The 20,196-nt window shown below is 37.9% G+C and overlaps 1 protein-coding gene across 2 annotated transcripts in view; it reads left to right on the top strand.

Annotated features, from left to right (window-relative positions):
• Positions 1 to 18,866, top strand: part of SLC9A8 (solute carrier family 9 member A8) — a 149,826-nt gene extending 130,960 nt beyond the window's left edge. For both annotated transcript variants that reach the window (XM_007475754.3, XM_007475753.3), the window contains 3 exons: positions 7,532 to 7,752; positions 8,725 to 8,871; positions 12,689 to 18,866. In XM_007475754.3, coding sequence (XP_007475816.1) covers positions 7,532 to 7,752; positions 8,725 to 8,871; positions 12,689 to 12,796 — 476 coding nt within the window. In that variant the 3' untranslated portion in view covers positions 12,797 to 18,866. The remainder of the gene's footprint in view (positions 1 to 7,531; positions 7,753 to 8,724; positions 8,872 to 12,688) is intronic.
• The last annotated feature ends 1,330 nt before the right edge of the window (positions 18,867 to 20,196 follow it).

Genomic DNA, 20,196 nt, shown 5'->3' with positions numbered 1-20,196 from the left:
CTGATGGCTTTAGATATATACTGTTTATTATTTTTTAGGAAAGACCCTTCTATTCCTATGCTTTCTAGTGTTTTTAATAAGAATGAGTGTTGTATTTTGTCAAAGGCTTTTTCTGCGTCTATTGAGATAATCATATGATTTTTGTTGGTTTGCTTGTTGGTATGGTCAGTTATGTGAATGGTTTTCCTAATATGGAACCAGCCCTGCATTTCTGGTATAAATCCTACTTGATCATAGTGAATGACCCTCCTGATCACTTGCTGGAGTCTTTTTGCTAATATCCTGTTTAAGATTTTTGCATCTATGTTCATTAGGGAGATTGGTCCCTAGATTCTGTTTCCATTTTTGACCTGCATGGCTTTGGAATCAGTACCATATTTGTGTCATAAAAGGAATTTGGTCGAACTCTCTCTTTGCTTATTATGTCAAATAGTTTGTATAGTATTGGGATTAGTTGTAGTTTGAATTTCCTTGTGAATCCATCAGGCCTTGGGGATTTTTTCTTAGGAAGTTCTTTGTTGGCCTGTTGGATTTCTTTTTCTGGTATGGAATTATTTAAGAATTCTATTTCTTCTTCTGTTAGTCTAAGCAATTTATATTTTTGTAAATATTCATCCATATTGCCTAGATTATTGGCATATTTATGTGCAAAAACACACAAAGACAATCGTCATTCTCAGTTACCAAAAGACTACTACTATACTATTGCCATATAATTGTGCACAGAAGTTTTTAATGATTGTCTTAATTTCCTCTTCATTGGAAGTAAGGTCCCCCTTTTTATCTATGATACTATTACTTTGCTTTTCTTCTTTCCTTTTTTTTAATTAGATTGACCAGTACTTTGTCTATTTTATTTGTTTTTTCAAAGTACCAGCTTATAGTCTTATTTATTTGTTCAATAGTTCTATCACTTTTGATTTTATTAATTTCTTTTAATTTTTTTAATTTGTTCACTTTCAAGTTTTTTGATTTGCATGTCCAATTCATTGATCTCTGCCCTCCCTAATTTGTTAATATATGCACTCAGGAATATGAATTTTCCTCTGAGTACTGTTTTGGCTGCATCCCATATGGTTTGAAAGGATGTCTCATCATTGTCATTTTCTTCAATGAAATTAATTGTTTCTATGATTTGTTCTCTAACCAATTTTGGAGCATCATATTATTCAATTTCCAATTAATTTTTTATTTGGCTCTCCATGTACCCTTACTGATCATTTTTTTATTGCCTTATGATCTGAAAAGGTTGCATTTATTATTTCTGCTTTACTGCATTTGTATGCCATGTTTTTATGATGTAGTGTATGGTCAATCTTTGTGAATGTGCCATATGCTGCTGAAAAGAAAGTGTATTCTTTTTTGTCCCTATTTATTTTTCTCCATATATCTATTAAGTCTAATTTTTCTAAGATTTCATTCACCTCTTTTACATCTTTCTTCTTTGTTTTTTGATTTGATGTATCTAAATTTGATAGTGGTTGGTTCAGATCTCCCACTAGTCTCCATTAGAAATGTGGGTGCTATACCATTTGGTGCATACATGTTGATTAGTGATATTTTTCACTAATATCACTATATTTCCTTGTTGTCTATACTCCCTTTTATCAGGATGTATTTACCTTCCCTATCCCTTTTAATCAGGTCTATTTTTGCTTTGGCTTTGTCAGATATCATTATTGCAACTCCTGCCTTCTTTCTGTCAGTTGAGGCTCAATAGGTCTTACTCCAACCTTTAATTCTGACCTTGTGAGTATCTACCTGCCTCATATGTGTTTCTTGAAGATATCATATGGTAGGGTTTTGGATTCTAATCTATTCTGCTATTCGTCTATGTTTTATGGGTGAGTTCATCCCATTCCTGTTCAAAGTTATGATTATCATTTGTGAATTCCCCAGCATTTTGATATCCTCCCCTAATTCTGACCTTTCTTCTTTTGTTATAACCTTTTAAACCAGTGGTTTACTTTAAATCAGTCCCCCTAGCCCCCTCCCTTCCTATGCTTTCCTTTCTGGCCCCTCCCTTTTTGTTCCCTTCTTGTTCTTGTTTTTGTTTTTTTTGGGGGGGGTCTGCTAATTTCCCTTCCCCTTCTCCTTTCCTCCCTTTTTGTTCTCCCTCCCCCCTTCCTCCCCCTTAGTTTTCCCTTCTCTTTTACCCTGTTGGATAAGACAGAATTCAAGATCCCAATAGATCTAAATGCTCTTCCCTCTCAGAGTTGATTTCACTGAGAGTAAGGTTTAAGTAATACCAATTGGCACTCTCTTCTCCTTCTTATAAGAGAATTCTTTCCCTCCCCTTCCCGTGTGTATCTTTGTGTGACAAAGATTATTCTATTTAATTTATTTCTATTTCTTCAAGTATATCTTGGTACCATCATTCATTTCCCCCCTTCCTTTTTCTTTCTTTTTGTTTTTTCCCTCCAAATTATGTCAATGCCTCAATCTTTCCCTATGAGTAATTCTTCTGATTACTCTGTTAATGCATACAATTTTTGAGAGTCACACATAACATTTTCCCCAGATATTAATATCTATAATTTGATCTAATTATAGCCCTTATAGAAGAGAGTTTGAATAAAAGAAAAAAAACATTTTTCTCCTTTTCCCTTTCTTTCATATTTACCTTTTCATGTTTCTCTTGCTCTTTGTGTTTGGATGTCAAACTTTCCACTGAGTTCTGGTCTTTTCTTTACAAATACTTGGAAATCTTCTATTTTGTTGAATGCCCATACTTTCCCCTGGAAGTATATAGTCAGTTTTGATGGCTAGCTGATTTTTGGTTGAAGACCCAGTTCTCTTGCCTTTCTGAATATTGTGTTCCCGGCTTTGCGGTCTTTTAGCATGGCCGCTGCTAAGTTTTGTGTAATCCTGATTGGTTCTCCTTTGTATCTGAAGTTTCTCTTTTTTGGCTTTTGTAAGACTTTCTCCGTAGCTTGGAAGCTCTTGAGTTTGGCAATTACATTCCTGGGGGTTGTCTTTTGGGGATTTAGTATAGAGAGTGTTCTATGAACGCTTTTAATTTCTATTTTGCCCCCTTGTTTGAGAATGTCAGGGCAATTCTCTTTGATTATTTCTTGTAGTATGGCATCAAGATTTTTGTTTATCTCTGGTTTTTCAGATAGACCAATGATTCTCAAATTGTCTCTACTTCTTCTATTTTCCTGGTCTGTCACCTTGTCAGTGAGATATTTTATGTTTTCTTCTAATTCATTAATTTTTTTACTTTGATTTATTAATTCTTGATGTTTTGTAAGATCATTGTCTTCCAGTTGCTTAATTCTGGTCTTTAAGGACTGGTTTTGCTTTTCAGTTTGGTCTGCCCTGCTGTTTGAGGCTTCCAGCTGTTTCTCCAATTGGGAGTTCTTGTCTATCAGACTGTTGACCTCTCTCTGAATTTTTTCCCATTTTTCTTGCCAAAATGTTTCCATCTTTTGGATAAGCTCCAATTTGAGTTCTTTCAGAGCTTGTGGACAATTTCCATTTTGGGGGGAAGGTTTTGATTTTGTTTGAATTTCATCCTCTTTTTCCTCTGTAGGCTGGGTTTTCCCTCTGTAAAAGCTTTCAAGAGTCACTTTCTTCCTGTTCTTCATGGAGGGTTTGTCTTGGGCACAATGAGGCATCCCTTTGGTGGTTTTCCCTTTCCTTTTTAGTCAGAAGTCCGAGTGAGATGGGCAGGTTTTCTGTGGAGTTATGTGGCAGTGCTTTTGCCTCAGGCAGGTTCTGCCGCAGCCTCCGCAGTTTGTTAGCACACCCGTGGTCTGTGCTCCCCCGTGCGCAGTGATCTCCTATGAAACCACTCTGAAGGGTAGTTTCTTGGTAGTCCTTGTCAGTTCCCAAGGACCCTGGTGTGCCTCCCCCCAACTACAGAGAGGAGCGGAGCTTTTGCCTCAGGCAGGTTCTAGAGTCTCAGCAGTGTCCTCAGTTTGCAAGAGCACCTGCAGTCTGTGCTCTCCAGTGCACAGGGGTCTTCTGTTCCCGGGCAGTCCTAGTTAGATCCCAAGGACCCTGGTGTGTCTCCCCTCCCCCCCCCCACTCACTCACTACAGAGATGTCCCTTGCTCACTCACTGTCTCTGGTGAGCGCGCTGGTTCTGACTCTGGTGCCTTAGGTGAGGTGGGTGAGGGTAGTTCAGATCACGTTTGGGTGCGAGATTTTTCTCCTTCTTATAGTGTGAAAATGCTCAAACCCCACGTACCTTCGTTGCTGCGCCCTACTGTAGAGTTCCTCTGTTCTTCCAAAGGTGATTTTTATGCTCTTTTGAGGTAGTCTATTTCATTGGGTGTTGGGGAGAGGAAGTGATTCGTATCTAGATTGCAGCCATGTTTACCCAGAAATCTGAAGCTCATGTTTCTTTATGAATTTGGGTACTAAATTTTAAATGTTAAGGCATTTAAAGCATATATATTTATTACTGATATTGGATTACTGCCTATGATTCCTTTTAACCTTTAGTATGCTTATTATCCTGTTTTATTTTTTGAATATTTGTTTTTGCTTTGCCCTATAACTAACTGCCACTCCTGCTTTTTTTTTTGGACTCACTTGATGCATAGTAATTTTTTTCTGTCTTCTCAGTTTTACTTTTTTTATGTTTTTGCTTTTTAAAAGTATTTGTTGTAAGAAACAGATGGTGGGGTGATTTCTTATTGTATCTGCCACTCTTTTTCATTTTGATGGATTGTTTGATCCATTCATATTAAAAGTTATAAAATTTTGGATTATATTTTTCTCCATCTTTCTCCAAAATTAATTTTTTTCGCAATACAGCTTTTTTCTTTCCACTTGAAACACAATATTATGTTCCTCTAGTTACTTTAATCTTTTTTTTTTTTAATGTGGCCCTCTTCCCATTGGCTCTCTTCCCTTATCTCTAATACCCTCTTCTCATTTGTTATCCTTTTCCCTTTGGGATTTTGTTGATTAGTTTCTTTTTCTTTACTGCTTTTTTCTGATTATATAATTATATATATTTCTCCTTTTTTCCTCTTAGTTAATCAAGTAAATTCCCCTTTTTCTTTTCCCTATCAGCTAATCTTATTTGTTGTTTTTTTTTAATTATCTCTTTTTGTCTTCACTTCCAAAAACAATTTCTCTTACTATCTTTATTATCCATCTTCCCTTTCTGTTTACTCTATACCCTCATTTTTTTTCATTTCATGACTCTTTTAATCACCTAGTCTCTTTATTTCCTCTGTATTTTTCATGTACCTAAAATTGATCCAAATTATCAATTCTAGACTCTTCTAGTCACTTTCATGCACACTCTTGTAGGGCTTACCCCATAGATTCTCCTGACAAGGGGAATACTGTTTTTCCTGTAGGCAGAGTTTTGCCAATTTCTGTCCATGATACTCTCTATTCACCTCTTCACTGTTAACTCTACCAGAGTTCTACCTTCACACCTGTTCTGCTTGCTTACATTTAGAAAAATGCCCCTTATTTGTCTTTCTGTTGTCACTCTGTTACTCTCCTTGCCTGCTGTAAGGAGCCTTCACCTTTAAGCCAAGTAAACTGGGGTTCATTTAATCTTCCTAGGATACAAGCTTGGGGACATCTAGATTCCATGTTGACACTTCTTTCTTCAAATTGATACAATCAGTTTCAAGGAAGAAGAGTAGTAAGTGTTTGGCAATTGGGATTAAGTGACTTGCCCAGGGTCATACAACTAAGAAGTGTCTGAAGCTAGATTTAAACCCAAGACCTCTCTGTTCCAAGTCTGGCTCTCTATCTATAGAGCCACCTACATGCCCTTTCATTTGGTTTTTCTGTGTTCTAAGGTTCCTTCTAGCTGAAAAATTTTATGGGTTTTATATTTTAAAATAAACTCAAGGCCCCACTAATGGTAGAACAGTCTTATCAACTGAAATCTTTTCCACTTTTCAAGGCCTAGCCCAAATATTACCTTCACCAGAAAATATTCCTTCCCTGGAGGCAGCCAGGTGGCCCAGTGGATGAAGCACTGGGTCTGGAGTCAGGAAGACCTGAGTTCAAATCTAACCTCAGATACTTACTAGTTGTGTAACCCTGGGCAAGTCATTTAACCTCTGTCTCAATTTCTTCCATTTCCTTAACTGTAAAATGAGGATAATATGAATAGCCACTAGTAGAATGATATACTATAAAAGATGGAAGAGCCCTTCAAAAGTTGAATTCAGAGTTGGGAGGATCAGCTATGATCTAGTTTCACCCTATCGTTAAAGACATTGATCAGAGGGAAGTGAGTTGCCTCAGGTCTCCCAGTGAGTTAATGACAGATCCAGGACTTGAACCCAGGACTCCTGACCTTTGTTAGATTTAAAATAGTTTTGAGCATTAAATAGTTGTAAATAAGAGACTGGGAGCCATAAACTGTGATAATTAAAATGTTTGGGAGCAAGGGAAATATATATATATATCAATTATGACCACTGAAATATGTTTTCTACTGTGTCTTGGGTTTATATAAATATAAGATGGTCACCAGGGAATATATTCCCAATTTATGAATATGCCCAAGCCAACTGGGTTTTATAGAGAAATTTAATTTATAATACACTGATTAATCAATAGAAAAAGAGAGAAAGTAAGAAAGGAATAAGAATGAAGGGCTTCAAGCCAATAAGGCCTAGACCTCAGTCCTAAGAGATAAATCAGTCAGTTGGTTTTATCACTCACCCAAGATCTCTCTAGGTAAGGCTTCCCATGCCAACCTCAGGCTCCACCTTCAAGAGAGCCTCCTTTCAAGAAATGTTTCCAGAGAATTCTCCTCCTGACTCCTCCTGAGTTCTCCTTCCACTGCCTCCTTCAAGACCTCTCCAGGAGCTCTCTCCTCTCAGACCTCCTTCAGAGCAAAACACACCTTTTTCTTCAGACCCCGCTATCTTTAAGCAAAAAATCTAAGTTCCCTCCCCTCAGTTCTCACATCTACCAATCACTGTCCATGTCTCCCCTGTGCCAATGGTGGCTCTAGCTTAACTCAGGACTGCCCAGAGGTCTGTCCCCTTTGCACATGTCTGTTGAAGGTCATATTCTCAAATAATTAAATCTTGATCTTTGCTGCAGCCCTTCCTAAATCCTGTTACTCTGAGTAGGGTGGAGATTGTAGTTTCCAAGACCTGGTTCTGTCATTCCAAGTATATCTATTGTATCAATTCTAAAATCAATCATGACTCAAAGAACTTCCTGTTCTATCCTTAAGCATAGGTCAAAGCCCTTTCCATTGTTTAGCAAAAGGTTTCTGTCCTAAAGTAGTCTTAAGTAGGGAGGAGAAGGATCCTCCCATGCCAAGGAGTTTCATATTCCAATAGAGTTCTTACTATCAGTAGGAAATTTTTTCAAGTATGAAATTTCCCAATGGGGAATTTTCCAACATTCATAAGTCTAAGAAATTTTAAGTTTTACACCTTGTAGCCCAGTACTTCCGCCATAATAACAGATTGCCTCTCTTTTGCTTTAAAGCTATATAGAATAGTTTTTTTTGTTTTTCTTCTCTCATTTTCTCCCCTTTTCTCCCTCATTTTTATTTTAATTGTTCTTTATTGTTTGTGGTCAGGTTTACGTGGAGCAATTCCATATGCCCTGAGTCTTCATTTGGATCTGGAACCCATGGAGAAAAGGCAACTGATTGGGACAACTACCATAATCATTGTTCTCTTCACCATCCTGCTACTAGGAGGAGGGACGATGCCTCTCATTAGACTGATTGACATTGAAGATTCAAAAGCCCGAAAAAGAAATAAGAAGGATATCAACCTCAGCAAAACAGAAAAAATGGTTTGTATCGGGACTGTAAAAGGAACCACAGAGGAATATTGTTACATTGTGCAATACTATTCCCACTTGTGATTTCTGCTATTCCAGGCCAGCTTTATATAATAACTTAGATTTCTGTATTGATTTATAATTGACAAGGCACTTTTTCTTAGCTTTTAGAAATGACTTATTAATAAGGTAGAATAGTAAGAATAGTTGGTGCAAATATCCCCCTCCCAAAAGTCTGGGATGTACTCTCCTATAAATACATCAAGACTGACAACATCCTTTACATCAATTATTTCATTTAATCCTCACAAAACTCTGTAAGATAGCCAGGGAAAATATTATTATCCTCATGTTACAGATGAAGAAACTGAGACTAGAAATGGAATCAACTTCCCCAGAGTCCTATGACTAAAAATGGTGAAGCCACTTGGACTCAGATCTTTTCATTCCAGGTCTCTTTTGAATACACAATGTTGCGTTTCTGTATGATGCTCTTTTAATTAAGAAATCCAAAAAAGAGAATGTCCATCCCTTTTCATAACATTGTCAGCCCTGAAAATGAAACGAACCATGCCTGTTGCTCATAGACTTATTTTTGGCCTTGCTGCTTGGCACAGGGCAATTGAATTATATCTGCTTTGAGGCTAATTTTATTTAAATTAAGTTTTTGTTTTGCCACTTTTAGTTACAGAAGTTTTCCTTATGCTGATACCAGACCTCTACACCAATCAGTGTTGTCAGTAGCAGTGACTATACTTGCACAGCAGTCATACACAAATGTCTTTTTAAATAATAGCTAACAACTCCTAGCTGGATACAAACTATTATTTGTGCACTGTCTGATCCTGAAATAACTGGGGTCATTGCTCCATTGGACAATTAATATAGAAACAGTGTAACCTTGACTGATAGAGACAGCTTAGACCTCTTATTTTTCTGGTATTCAGGGGAATTGTGGTCACAGCCTTGATGTCTTTTTTCTAGGGTAACACCATTGAGTCTGAACATCTTTCAGAACTCACAGAGGAGGAGTATGAAGCCCACTACATCAAGCGCCAGGATCTCAAGGGTTTTATGTGGTTTGACGCAAAGTATCTGAATCCTTTTCTTACCCGGAGGCTGACCCAGGAGGTAGGTTCTATTGCTCTCATGTTTGTGAGAGTGACTTGGCCACAAAAACCTGCTGTTTCAGCATTCCCCTCAGACATGAGGCTATTATCCCACTTGCACTCAGTGTGGAGATGCTATTGGAAACTATTCAGACTGTTAATATTTGAACTGTAGAAGACGAGTTCCTTTCATCTTTTTTCTCATAATGAACTTGTAGGATAGGAAGCAACTGTGAAATGCTCATTGAATTCAACATCTGCTAGTTTTCCTCTGACTTCTATATTTATTAGGTTAATAATAGACAATATAACTTGCAAACTTAGTTTGATTTTAGCTAGTGAAAGAAAGATGTAGTGAATTTATTATTAAATCTGAGCTCTGGAGATGTATGTGAATATTACAGTTGTGCAGGAGTCTGACAATGGATTGACTTGGAGTTTTGACCCCTTAGATCCTTTACCTCTTGGTACTTATAGACAGTGAGAAGTCTAAGATTCTTACTGCTTTCAGACAAGCTTCAGACTGGTTGTTAACTTTGGACTGCCTTTCAAATACAGACTTGATAATATTTCAATATGGTATAGTTATACCATGTCTAACATTATTCTAATCTATCTCATTTTATAGTGTCTTTAACATGCCAGACCCAAACCCCACTGTAAGACTTCCCCATTTATTATAATGATGTTAGGCCAGGCAGCTAGGTGGCTCAATGGATAGCCAGATCTGTGGATGAGGGGTCCTGGGTTCAAGTGTGGCCTCAGACACTTCTTAGCTGTGTAATCCTGAGCAAGTCACTTAATCCTAAATGCCTAGCCCTTACCACTCTTCTGTCTTCAAACCAATACTTGGTATTGATTCTAAGGTAGAAAGTATAAGGTTTATAAAAAAAAATAATAATTTTGGACCAATATTGATACATAAGTTGGATGGTTGATAATGATTGTATTTGCCATTTGAATCTCAACATAGTAGCATCTGTCTTGAGTTAGTGTGAACCTCTTCACATGAATGAGAATTTTTTTTAAACCCTTTCCTTCTGTCTTGGGATCACTTCTAAGACAGAAGATTGGCAAGGGTGGGACAACCAGAGCGAAGTGGCTTGCCATGGGATGACACAACTACGGAGCATCTGATTTGAACCCTGGTCCTCCTGACTCCAGGTCTGGTACTCTATCCATTGTGTTACCTAGATGCCCCCACGTGAGCTAGTTTGGAGCATTTTTACTACCATATGGTTGCCATACTGATTTTCAATATGCTCATAAACATCCCTATATAAGGCTGTTTCCCTTAACTGTGTTTTCATAGAACCAGTTAATCAACCAATAAACATTAGGCACTTGCTGTGTGCTGTAATGATTAAAATAGTGGAAGACATAAATTGTGGCAGATATGAGAGTAGTTGTTAAAATTTTGACCGCAGAAATTATGGTTTCAAGACAGTGTCTTGTTTTAAATCAAATATAAGGTGGTCGCCAGGGAAAAATTCCCAATAATTAAATATACCCAAGTCAGCTGGGTTTTATAGAGATTTTAATTAATACAAATGAGGAATTAAGAAAGAGAGAAAAAAAGGAAATAGTGAAAAAAGGATAAGCCGGCCCTGGCCAGCCCTGGCCAACCCAGGCCTAAGCCCTAAATCTTTTTTTTTTTTTTTAATATATTTTATTTGATCATTTCCAAGCATTATTCGTTAAAGACATAGATCATTTTCTTTTCCTCCCCCCCACCCCCCATAGCCGACGCGTAAGTCCACTGGGCATTAGATGTTTTCTTGATTTGAACCCATTGCTTTGTTGATAGTATTTGCATTAGAGTGTTCATTTAAAGTCTATCCTCTGTCATGTCCCCTCAACCTCTATATTCAGGCAGTTGCTTTTTCTCGGTGTTTCCACTCCCATAGTTTATCCTTTGCTTATGAATGGTGTTTTTTTTCTCCTGGATCCCTGAAAGTTGTTCAGGGACATTACACCGCCCCTAATGGAGAAGTCCATTACGTTCGATTATACCACAGTGTATTAGTCTCTGTGTACAATGTTCTCCTGGTTCTGCTCCTCTCGCTCTGCATCACTCCCTGGAGGTTGTTCCAGTCTCCATGGAACTTCTCCACTTTATTATTCCTTTGAGCACAATAGTATTCCATCACCAACATATACCACAGTTTGTTCAGCCATTCCCCAATTGATGGGCATCCCCTCGTTTTCCAGTTTTGGGCCACCACAAAGAGCGCAGCTATGAATATTTTTGTACAAGTCTTTGTGTCCATTATCTCTTTGGGGTACAGACCCAGCAGTGCTATGGCTGGGTCAAAGGGTAGATATTCTTTTGTCGCCCTTTGGGCATAGTTCCAAATTGCCCTCCAGAATGGTTGGATCAGTTCACAACTCCACCAGCAATGAATTAATGTCCCTACTTTGCCACATCCCCTCCAGCATTCATTACTTTCCTTTGCTATCATGTTAGCCAATCTGCTAGGTGTGAGGTGATACCTCAGAGTTGTTTTGATTTGCATCTCTCTGATTATAAGAGATGTAGAACACTTCTTCATGTGCTTGTTAATAGTTTTGATTTCTTTATCTGAGAACTGCCTATCCATTTCCCTTGCCCATTTATCAATTGGAGAATGGCTTGATTTTTTGTACAATTGATTTAGCTCATTATAAATATGAGTAATTAAACCTTTGTCAGAGGTTTCTATGAAGATTTTTTCCCAATTTGTTGTTTCCCTTCTGATTTTAGTTATATTGGTTTTGTTTGTACAAAAGCTTTTTAGTTTGATGTAGTCAAAATTATTTATTTTACATTTTGTGATTCTTTCTATATCTTGCTTGGTTTTAAAGCCTTTCCCCTCCCAAAGGTCTGACATGTATACTATTCTGTGTTTACCCAATTAGCCCTAAATCTTAAGAGAGAGATCAGTCAGTCTTTAATCACTCACCACAAGATCTGTCCCAAGCAAGAATATAGACACCAGTTCAGCCAGCCATCCTTCTTCAGAGAGATTCTTCTGACTGTGTCCTCAGACTCAGCTTTTCCTCTCCTTATAAAGGGAATTTTCTCCTATGTCACCTCCTCTAAATTCTCCCATCTACCAATCACAGTAGACATTTTTCAAAGGACAGACCATTCTTAGTTCACACCTAAGAAGGCTTTAAATTTTTGATTAAGTTCACACCAGAAAACTTCTGAGTAAGTTTCTCACCTCTTTGCTCCTTGTAAATTCACAAGTTGCCTGACCTTTATAGGTACTTAGCTGTATTAGATTGTAATTATTGTATTAGATCTAAAAAATAGTCACAGCTTAAGAACTTTGCCTTACTATAAGTATGGGTTTTAAGTATTTTTCATTGTTCAGCAAAGAGTTTACAACTTTATCTTCCCCTAAAGTATGCTTAAGTAGGGGTGGAGTAGAGGTCTTCACATTCCTGATCTAAGTAGAAGTCTCACATTCCTGATCTAACTTCCTTCATTGTTTAAAATGGGGAATGGTCTTAACCCAACCTTATGAAGTAAGGTCTGAGAAATTTTAAGGTTCACAATCCTAACCTTATGAAGTAGGGTCTGAGAATTTTTAAGGTTCACAGTGCTAGGTACCATTCTAATCTGACATTAAGTGGGATGTATCTGTATAATTTTTCCTGTTGTTTACCTTGAGTTCCATTGATCCTATTTTATTTCTGAAGAGCACTGTGTCATTTTCTTCTACCCAAAACATGAGGATATGGCCATTTGAACTCATTATTTTCAAGCACTGAAAAAATGGTTTAGTTGTGGCATTTGTTTTGATCCAGGAATAAACCTGCTTTGATAGCAATTCTCTTGTTTCCCACTTCAGGACTTGCATCATGGCCGAATTCAGATGAAAACTCTTACCAACAAATGGTATGAAGAAGTACGCCAGGGACCATCGGGCTCTGAGGATGATGAACAGGAGCTGCTGTAATGCAGAAGGCTCTAGGACAGTCACCAGTGAAATTAACACCATTGAGATTTTTAGTCATATACAAGGTCTGATGCTAAAAGCTGTAAGAAACCTTGAAGTTTATGCCTCCCCGGAGGCAGCCCTGTATGTAAGTATGCTGCACATACAGATACTGTTAGTATGACCTCCTCCAGATGAGCTAGTTTTGTTTATAGTTCTGTGGTATTTAAGAACAGCTAAGTGGCTTCAAAATAATGAATGATGAATTCTTAATCTTGAATTTCCCAGACCTCCAAGCTAAGATGGTTGCTTTGAAATATGTGTTCTTTTCTTGTTATTTTCCTGTTTAAGTGTCTGTCATAAAAGTCTAGCATCAATACTTACTTTGATAGACAATTCTACAAGATAGATTCTCTACAGAATTTTTCATTATTGGTTCCCAGCTGGGAGCCATCATAGGTCAAGCTGTGAAATTGTGTGGCTTTTTGTAAAAAAGAATCTGTCATTTCTGACATTAGCAGTGACCAGCTCACAGTAGTAGGACTCGGTAATAGTGTAGGGGTGTACCTTTCAATTGATCTCAGCCTTTCCTAGGCCAGTGTTTTCACTGTGCCCTCACAAGCAAGCCTGCTGAGTTGGCAGGCACAGTCTTAACATGAGCAAACATCTGTATGTATAGGACTGGAAGCTTACTATGTCTTGGATGGCCTCCCTTTCAAAACAACAGTGACCAACCAAACCCATAACTGCAAAACACGAAGGATTTCAATCCACAGAAATAGCAGTTTTATTGAAAATGACAAAGCACAAAACACCTATTTTTTAGTACTCCAAAGAAATAAAAATTGATATTATCTTTTTTGTTTAACATGCTGACACCATGTACAGAATGTTACAGTAGCAGGCAGCTAGTTTCTCCAGGAAATACTGTGAATGTTTACATTTGAACCCTTAGCTGGAAGTAAGTTTTATTTCTTCAAATGTGATTAGGAGGTATGTCCTAATGTCACACTGCTCATAGTGGAGTCTTAGGTGAAATTCTAATTCTTGCCCCTCTATAGTGCCAAATACACATTTTTGTATTGGTTGACCAACATCTATGATTTGATGTATATATACTTTTAAAAAGCAGAAAGAACCTTCCAATCACCATTGGAAATCAGAAATCTGATTTCTGACACAGGGCAGCAACCTGGTCATTTTGTCTGGAGGAGCTTCTGACTACAGTCTTGAGCTCACCTCATTCATACCACACTTCTTTCAATTCTTTCCAATTCCTTTCTGTTCAAACTTCTCCTTAGCTCACCAAAGCATTCTTACCTGCCTTACCACACACCACCTGGCTAGCAAGGGGACTGTGCAGAGCCTTTCGCTGACATGCCATCCCTTTTCACCAGCACAGCTGTCTTTAGAAGCTTCTCTTTCTTACCATAACCATTTTTATTGTCTTCATCATCTGGTGAATTAAAGTATTAACAAGGATTGTCCTATTTCCCCTGGAAAAGCTCATTTGAACAATATAAATCTTTTTTTTTCATTTTATTTAGTCAATTTAGAACATTATTCCTTGGTTACAAGAATGTTATTCTTTCTCTCCCTTCCCCCCCCCCCTTCCAGTAGCTAACACGCAATTCCACTGGGTATTACATGTGTCCTTGATCAAAACCTATTTCCATGTTGTTGGTGTTTGCATTAGGATGTTCATTTAGAGTCTATCCCCAATCATATCCCATCAACCCATGTAATCAAGCAGTTGTTTTTCTTCTGTGTTTCTCCTCCCACAATTTTTCCTCTGAATGTGGATAGTGTTCTTTCTCATAAGTCCCTCCAAATTTGAACAATATAAATCTTCCTCTAAATCCCTGAGATCCCCTTAAGATGGAAGGACCTGATAGTCCTTTCTAGGCTATTGTGACAAACTTCATTCCCTTTTCTTCCTGCCACCTGTGTGGACAATTGTGACTCAAACAAACCTTTGTCTGCACATACAGGTCCTAGGCATTACTTCATCTCTTCCAGTCCCCCTACCCCAAGATATGTGTTCCCCAGGCTATCCAAAAAGTAGCTCTATGTAGTGACAAAACTTTTTAAATATCTTTGAAATCTACACATTTATACTTATGATGCCCATAATGGTGAGAAGCCACATGCAAAGTAGCTAGAGATGGACTTGGAGTTCAGGAAGACTTGGATTCAAGTCCTCCCTCTGATACATACTATTTGTGTGACCGTGGGCAAGTCACATAACCACTTAATGTCCCAGGCAGCCAACTTCCTAAGATTATAAATTGTAGACGAGTTACCAATCTGCATTTTTGGAGGGAGTTTCCACATTGGGAGCTCCTTTCAGTACCCCAAATATTCCAGCATCATGCTTCAACTTTTATGTTAGTGGTTAAATATATGAGGCATGGGGAGTGAGAAGGTTTACACAGATAAAATATTGTCATGTAGAACGTTGAAATTCCATTATACCAGTCTCTTTGACTGTTTCACATTGAAATGGATCAGTAAATAATGACTTTGCATATGGACTTTTGCAGTCAATACTGTCTTCACTACTGTAAAATTTGAATCCACGAGAAGTGGTATATTTGATATTCTTAGAGTAACATCTGGGGACCCTGAATAATCAGCTCTAATAATAATGCTAGTTGACATTTATAAAGTGCTTAGAAGTTGGCAAAGTGCTTTACATCTCACCACATCCCTTAAAGGTAAGTACTTACCAGTGGTAGCTATTGTTTTCTTTCTTCTTTTCTTTTCTTTTTTATTCTTTCTTCTTTTATTTCTCATCTTTATTCTTTTAACAAATGAAGAAACTGAAGCTCATAGAGGTTTTGAATGTGACTTGCCCATGGTCACATAGTTCATGAGAGTCAGAGGTAGGATTCAAACCCAGGGCTTCCTTACTCCAAGTCTAGCCATCTCCCCACTATGGCAGATGCCTCCCTATAACTATGATCCATAATAGAAGAGTCTTGACAGTCAAAGATCCTGGGCCCTAAAGCATTTTACCTCCACCTATATGGAAGCCATGGAAAAAATGTCAAGTGGGGTACATCCATAAAACCTTCCTGGATCCGATTTCTCATTTAATTTACCCCCAGAATTTGCCTGAGCTCTGAAATTAGCTGACTTTAAAAAGCTATCCAACATTATTGACTACATATTCCTTTGAAGTTTGTGGATAATAGTAGCATTTAAAAACAAACAACTGTTTGGTTGCTCTGGTGATTGAGAACAGAATTACATACATACCAGGTGATAGCAGTTTCTCTGTTCTGATCCTGCCTCAGTCACCAGAACCCTATTCTTTAACCAAGTCATTATCTGCCTTTTACTTCTTGTTTATGAAATAGAAATTACACTGGAGCAAACTCACATACATTAAACCCTATGGAGAAGCTATAAAAGTCTTTTATTTGTTCGCTTATTAAAAGGCAGGCTTTCTTAAAAGTGAAGAGTATGCCTCTCTAACATTGGTGGAGCTTTCCTGCCCTCTGCTGGAAGAATACAGATTTAACTCAACTACAAACAGTATTTGCATGTAATTTAAACTATAATTGATTAGTCCTGGCTAGTTTTTTAAATCAGTTCTTCATTGAAGGCAAATGAACTTTCTTACATTTTTAAAAGGAAAGTGACAAATTTTTGGCATATTCTGAAAAATGACATATCTTTGAACCACAAATATGCAGAAAGCACTTCTCTTAAGTAGATTAATACACTGAAGATATTAAAATATGTAAGTTTTAAAGGAATATCAATAACTCCAAGTATTTTTTATAAAATGTATTAATAATCACTTGAAGTAGAAGAAATTAGAAAAAAAAGAAATAGAAATTCAAAGCCTAATAATCTAACTAAAATATGACCACATGTGTAAATTCTACCTGGCTGAAAGCCAGCTTCAGCAGCCTTATTAAGGGAAAGAGAGAGAAGGAGGCGAGGTCACCAAAACTTCAGTGTTCCCACATATCATCAGAAGCATGCAAATGGGATGTTGGGTAAATGAGTTCTGGGGAACAAATTCTATCCACATAATTCCCCCTGTGATTCCATTGGGAGGCAAGCATGTTGGTGATTACACATAATCAGCTTATAGCTCTAAAGATCTCTTACTAGAGGTGCATACAATATTGCACTTTCTAAGGGGAAATCACAATAATTTGGGGATAAGAGGGAAATAAAAGAGAAAGAGAGCAAAAACAATGTTTGGTAGGAGCATTAACAAAAAGCCAATTGGGGGCAAGTCCCTTTGGCATAAGAATTTATATTCAGAATAAATGTGTTCAACCCCTCAAAGTTCAATTCACTACATCCCAAAGTCCATTCTGGATCTTTGATGCAGTGTATGGTTTCTGCAGGGATTTCCATGGCGCCCTCTCCAAACAGTTCACTTTCTCCATTAGAGAAATTAGCAAGTTTCTGTTCTTGAAATTTCTCTAAAAGATATTAAACCTTGCATTATAGGATAATAATGCAAATGTGAATTTGAATATAACTTATTTCCTAATGAATTTATTTATTATTTGATTTGCTCCTGGTAGGATAGCCATAAAACAGAAGATTGAACATTTTTAAGAGGTTGTTAAAAAATTGGAAAGCCTTTTTTTCATAGTTTTGAGAACTAGGAACAACCTTCAAGGTCAACTTTCTTACCACCTCATTTTACAAAGGAGCATAGAAGGAGAATAACTTAACCAATCAATGCCACCAAAGTAGGAAAATGTCATTTATAAATAATGCTGAGCAAAGTGTGATACAAGACCAGTTCATCCTTTGCCAGCCTTTAATATAGAAAACTGCTAGCTGGATTTTTTCCCAATGACCAATATCAGTTTCTTGAATTTCATGGCTTACACCTTTTGGTTTAGTGGCATCTTCAGAAATGGAAAAAGGCACAAATGAAACATCTTGTATAAAACATGAGGAGTAACTGAAAGGGAAAAAGGCCTCTCTCTTCCTTTACAGTGTGAGGGTGAATGGAGGTTTAAGTGAGTGAGGCTTTCCCTAATTTTGGCCCATCCCCTCTCCTGTTTCCCAGCTGTGACTTCTCAGAAAAAAGGGGAAAGGAAGGTGATCCTTCTCCCTTGGCCTTACACCCACCAGTTATTGTCAGCTTCATTAGCAGATTTCATTTGACAAGGGTGCCAGACTGGGTGATAGTTACTCTGTCTTTATGTGCTCATGGAAGAGTTGACCACAGGCCCTGGAGGTAGCAGCAAAACAAAGGGCAGTCAATTAGCTACCACTTTTGAGGCATCTCACCAATGCCATTTATCTGAATTCAGCAAAGAAACAACATTGAACAGCCACTTATTAAATACTTGTTTTGTACAGAGCATCATGCATGATGCTGAGGAAGAAATGTAGTTTGGAGAAGCTGTTGTTCTGGCCCTAGTGAATCTTATAGTCTAATAGGGCATAGGAATAGATGATAAGGTACCTATAAAACAAATGCATGCAATGCTAAATTCCTTCCTGTATTATTTCACATGTAGGAAAGGAGCACTTTATTCTCCTTGCCCCTCTGGGCATTGAGGGCCATGTTCTGATGATTGGGAGTGGAGGGAATCCTGCATATTTAGGTTGATTTGTTGCTGATACCAAATTAATTTTAACTTTTCCACATGACAGCTTTTACAAATTTTTTATTGTTGTACTTCTTGGCCAGGGTTGCTAGATTTCCTTGGGGTTTGATTATTATTAAGTCTTTTGCTTTCAGAGTGTGTGTGTGGGGGGGTGCTTTTAATCCTGTAGGGCATTTTAAACAAGGATATGAAAACAAATAGAAGTTATGATTATTCTTACACCTTTACTCCTTCCTCCCCAAATAAATGAGCTCTGTTGGGGGGTTTTGTTTGTTGTTAGTAACTGATTTCTGTAAAACAACAAATTTGTTTATTGTTGATTTGTGATTGAAATGAGAGGAAGGTTGAAGAAATATATATGTATGTAGCCACTATGCTGGAATTTTTCCATGCATAACTCAAGGCACCCAATGCTGCAGAAGAATATAGGAAACAATGGTATGGGATCCTGGTTGTTTATTTTGAAATAAAAATGAACATTGGTGAACTCTAAAGCACATTGCTGGATTCTGATGCACAGGTGATGTTGCAGATCACTGGACAAACATTCTCCTTTGTTTCAGACCCAGAAATTCAAACATTCAGTATTTGGAACTATTCAGCTTTGGTACTTCTTTGTTGTGGACCATCCAGATCCACACAGCCATGAGCTAATATATATTAATCCTCCCAGGTAGCATGTTAACATTTCTATAGAACTTTAAGGCTTATAACATTCTCTCTCCCCTCACCCCCAACAACTCTGTGAGGTAGGTAGTGCAAAAGTTATTATTTCCTCTTTACAAATAAGGAAACTGGGGGCAGCTGGGTGACTCAGTGGATTGAGAGCCAGGCCTAGAGATGGGAAATTCTAGGTTCAAATCTGGCCTCAGACACTTTCCAGCTGTGTGGCCCTGTGCAAGTCACGTGACCCCCATTGCCTAGCCCTTACCACTCTTCTGCCTTGGAACCAGTACACAGTATTGATTCCAAGATGGAAGGTAAGGGTTTAAAAAACAAACAAATAAGGAAACTACAAATCAGAAGGCTTAAGTGACCTGCCCACATTCACACAGCTAGGGCTTGCCATAGCCAGGGTTTAAATGCAGGTATCCTGACTCCCAAGTTCAGCATTTTTTCAGTATAGCCTGCTTGGTTGTATAGCTGCATTGTACCAGAATCTTCTGTTAACAGGGCCTTGACTGTAAGTTTCCTGTCCCTTAAAAGGACCCTTTCCCCAGAAGACATGACTAGCTTTGGGATTGCCATGGTTGGGAAGGTGCCATATGTTACAGACCCCAAGATCCCTGTAAGATGGCAACTGTTTGTGAAATATGGGCTTGAAAGGGAAGGAAAGAAGTGACTTAAAGAGGAAAGAGAATATGATAAATACAGAAGAACATGGAAAAATTTAAATGAACTGATGAAGCCTGAAGTAAACAGGGCCAAGAAAATATACATAATGACTACAACAATGTAAAATGGAAAGAACTACCCACTATCATGAAACAATGTAAAGTGAATATTGCAGAATTATAAAGATCAGCTTGGTTCAAAAGAAGAGATATGAGAAACAACCTCTCCTTACTCCTCTGCAGAAATGGGAAGTTCACAAGTGTGCAACACTGCACATATCTTCAGTCTTTTTTGATGTACTGATTTGTTTTGCTGTTTCTCTCTTCCTTTTTGTCTTTAAAAAATATTGTAGGGGGCAGCTGGGAAGCTCATTGGATTGAGAGCTAGGCCTAGAGACAGGAGGTCCTAGGTTCAAATCTGGCCTCAGGTACTTCCTAGCTGTGTGACCCTGGGCAAGTCACTTGACCCCCATTGCCTAGCCCTTACCAC

Source organism: Monodelphis domestica, chromosome 1 (genome assembly GCF_027887165.1).
Source record: "Monodelphis domestica isolate mMonDom1 chromosome 1, mMonDom1.pri, whole genome shotgun sequence".
Lineage (NCBI taxonomy): Eukaryota > Metazoa > Chordata > Mammalia > Didelphimorphia > Didelphidae > Monodelphis > Monodelphis domestica.
Note: the sequence above shows the minus strand (reverse complement) of the source record. Positions and strands in the feature narration are given on the sequence as shown.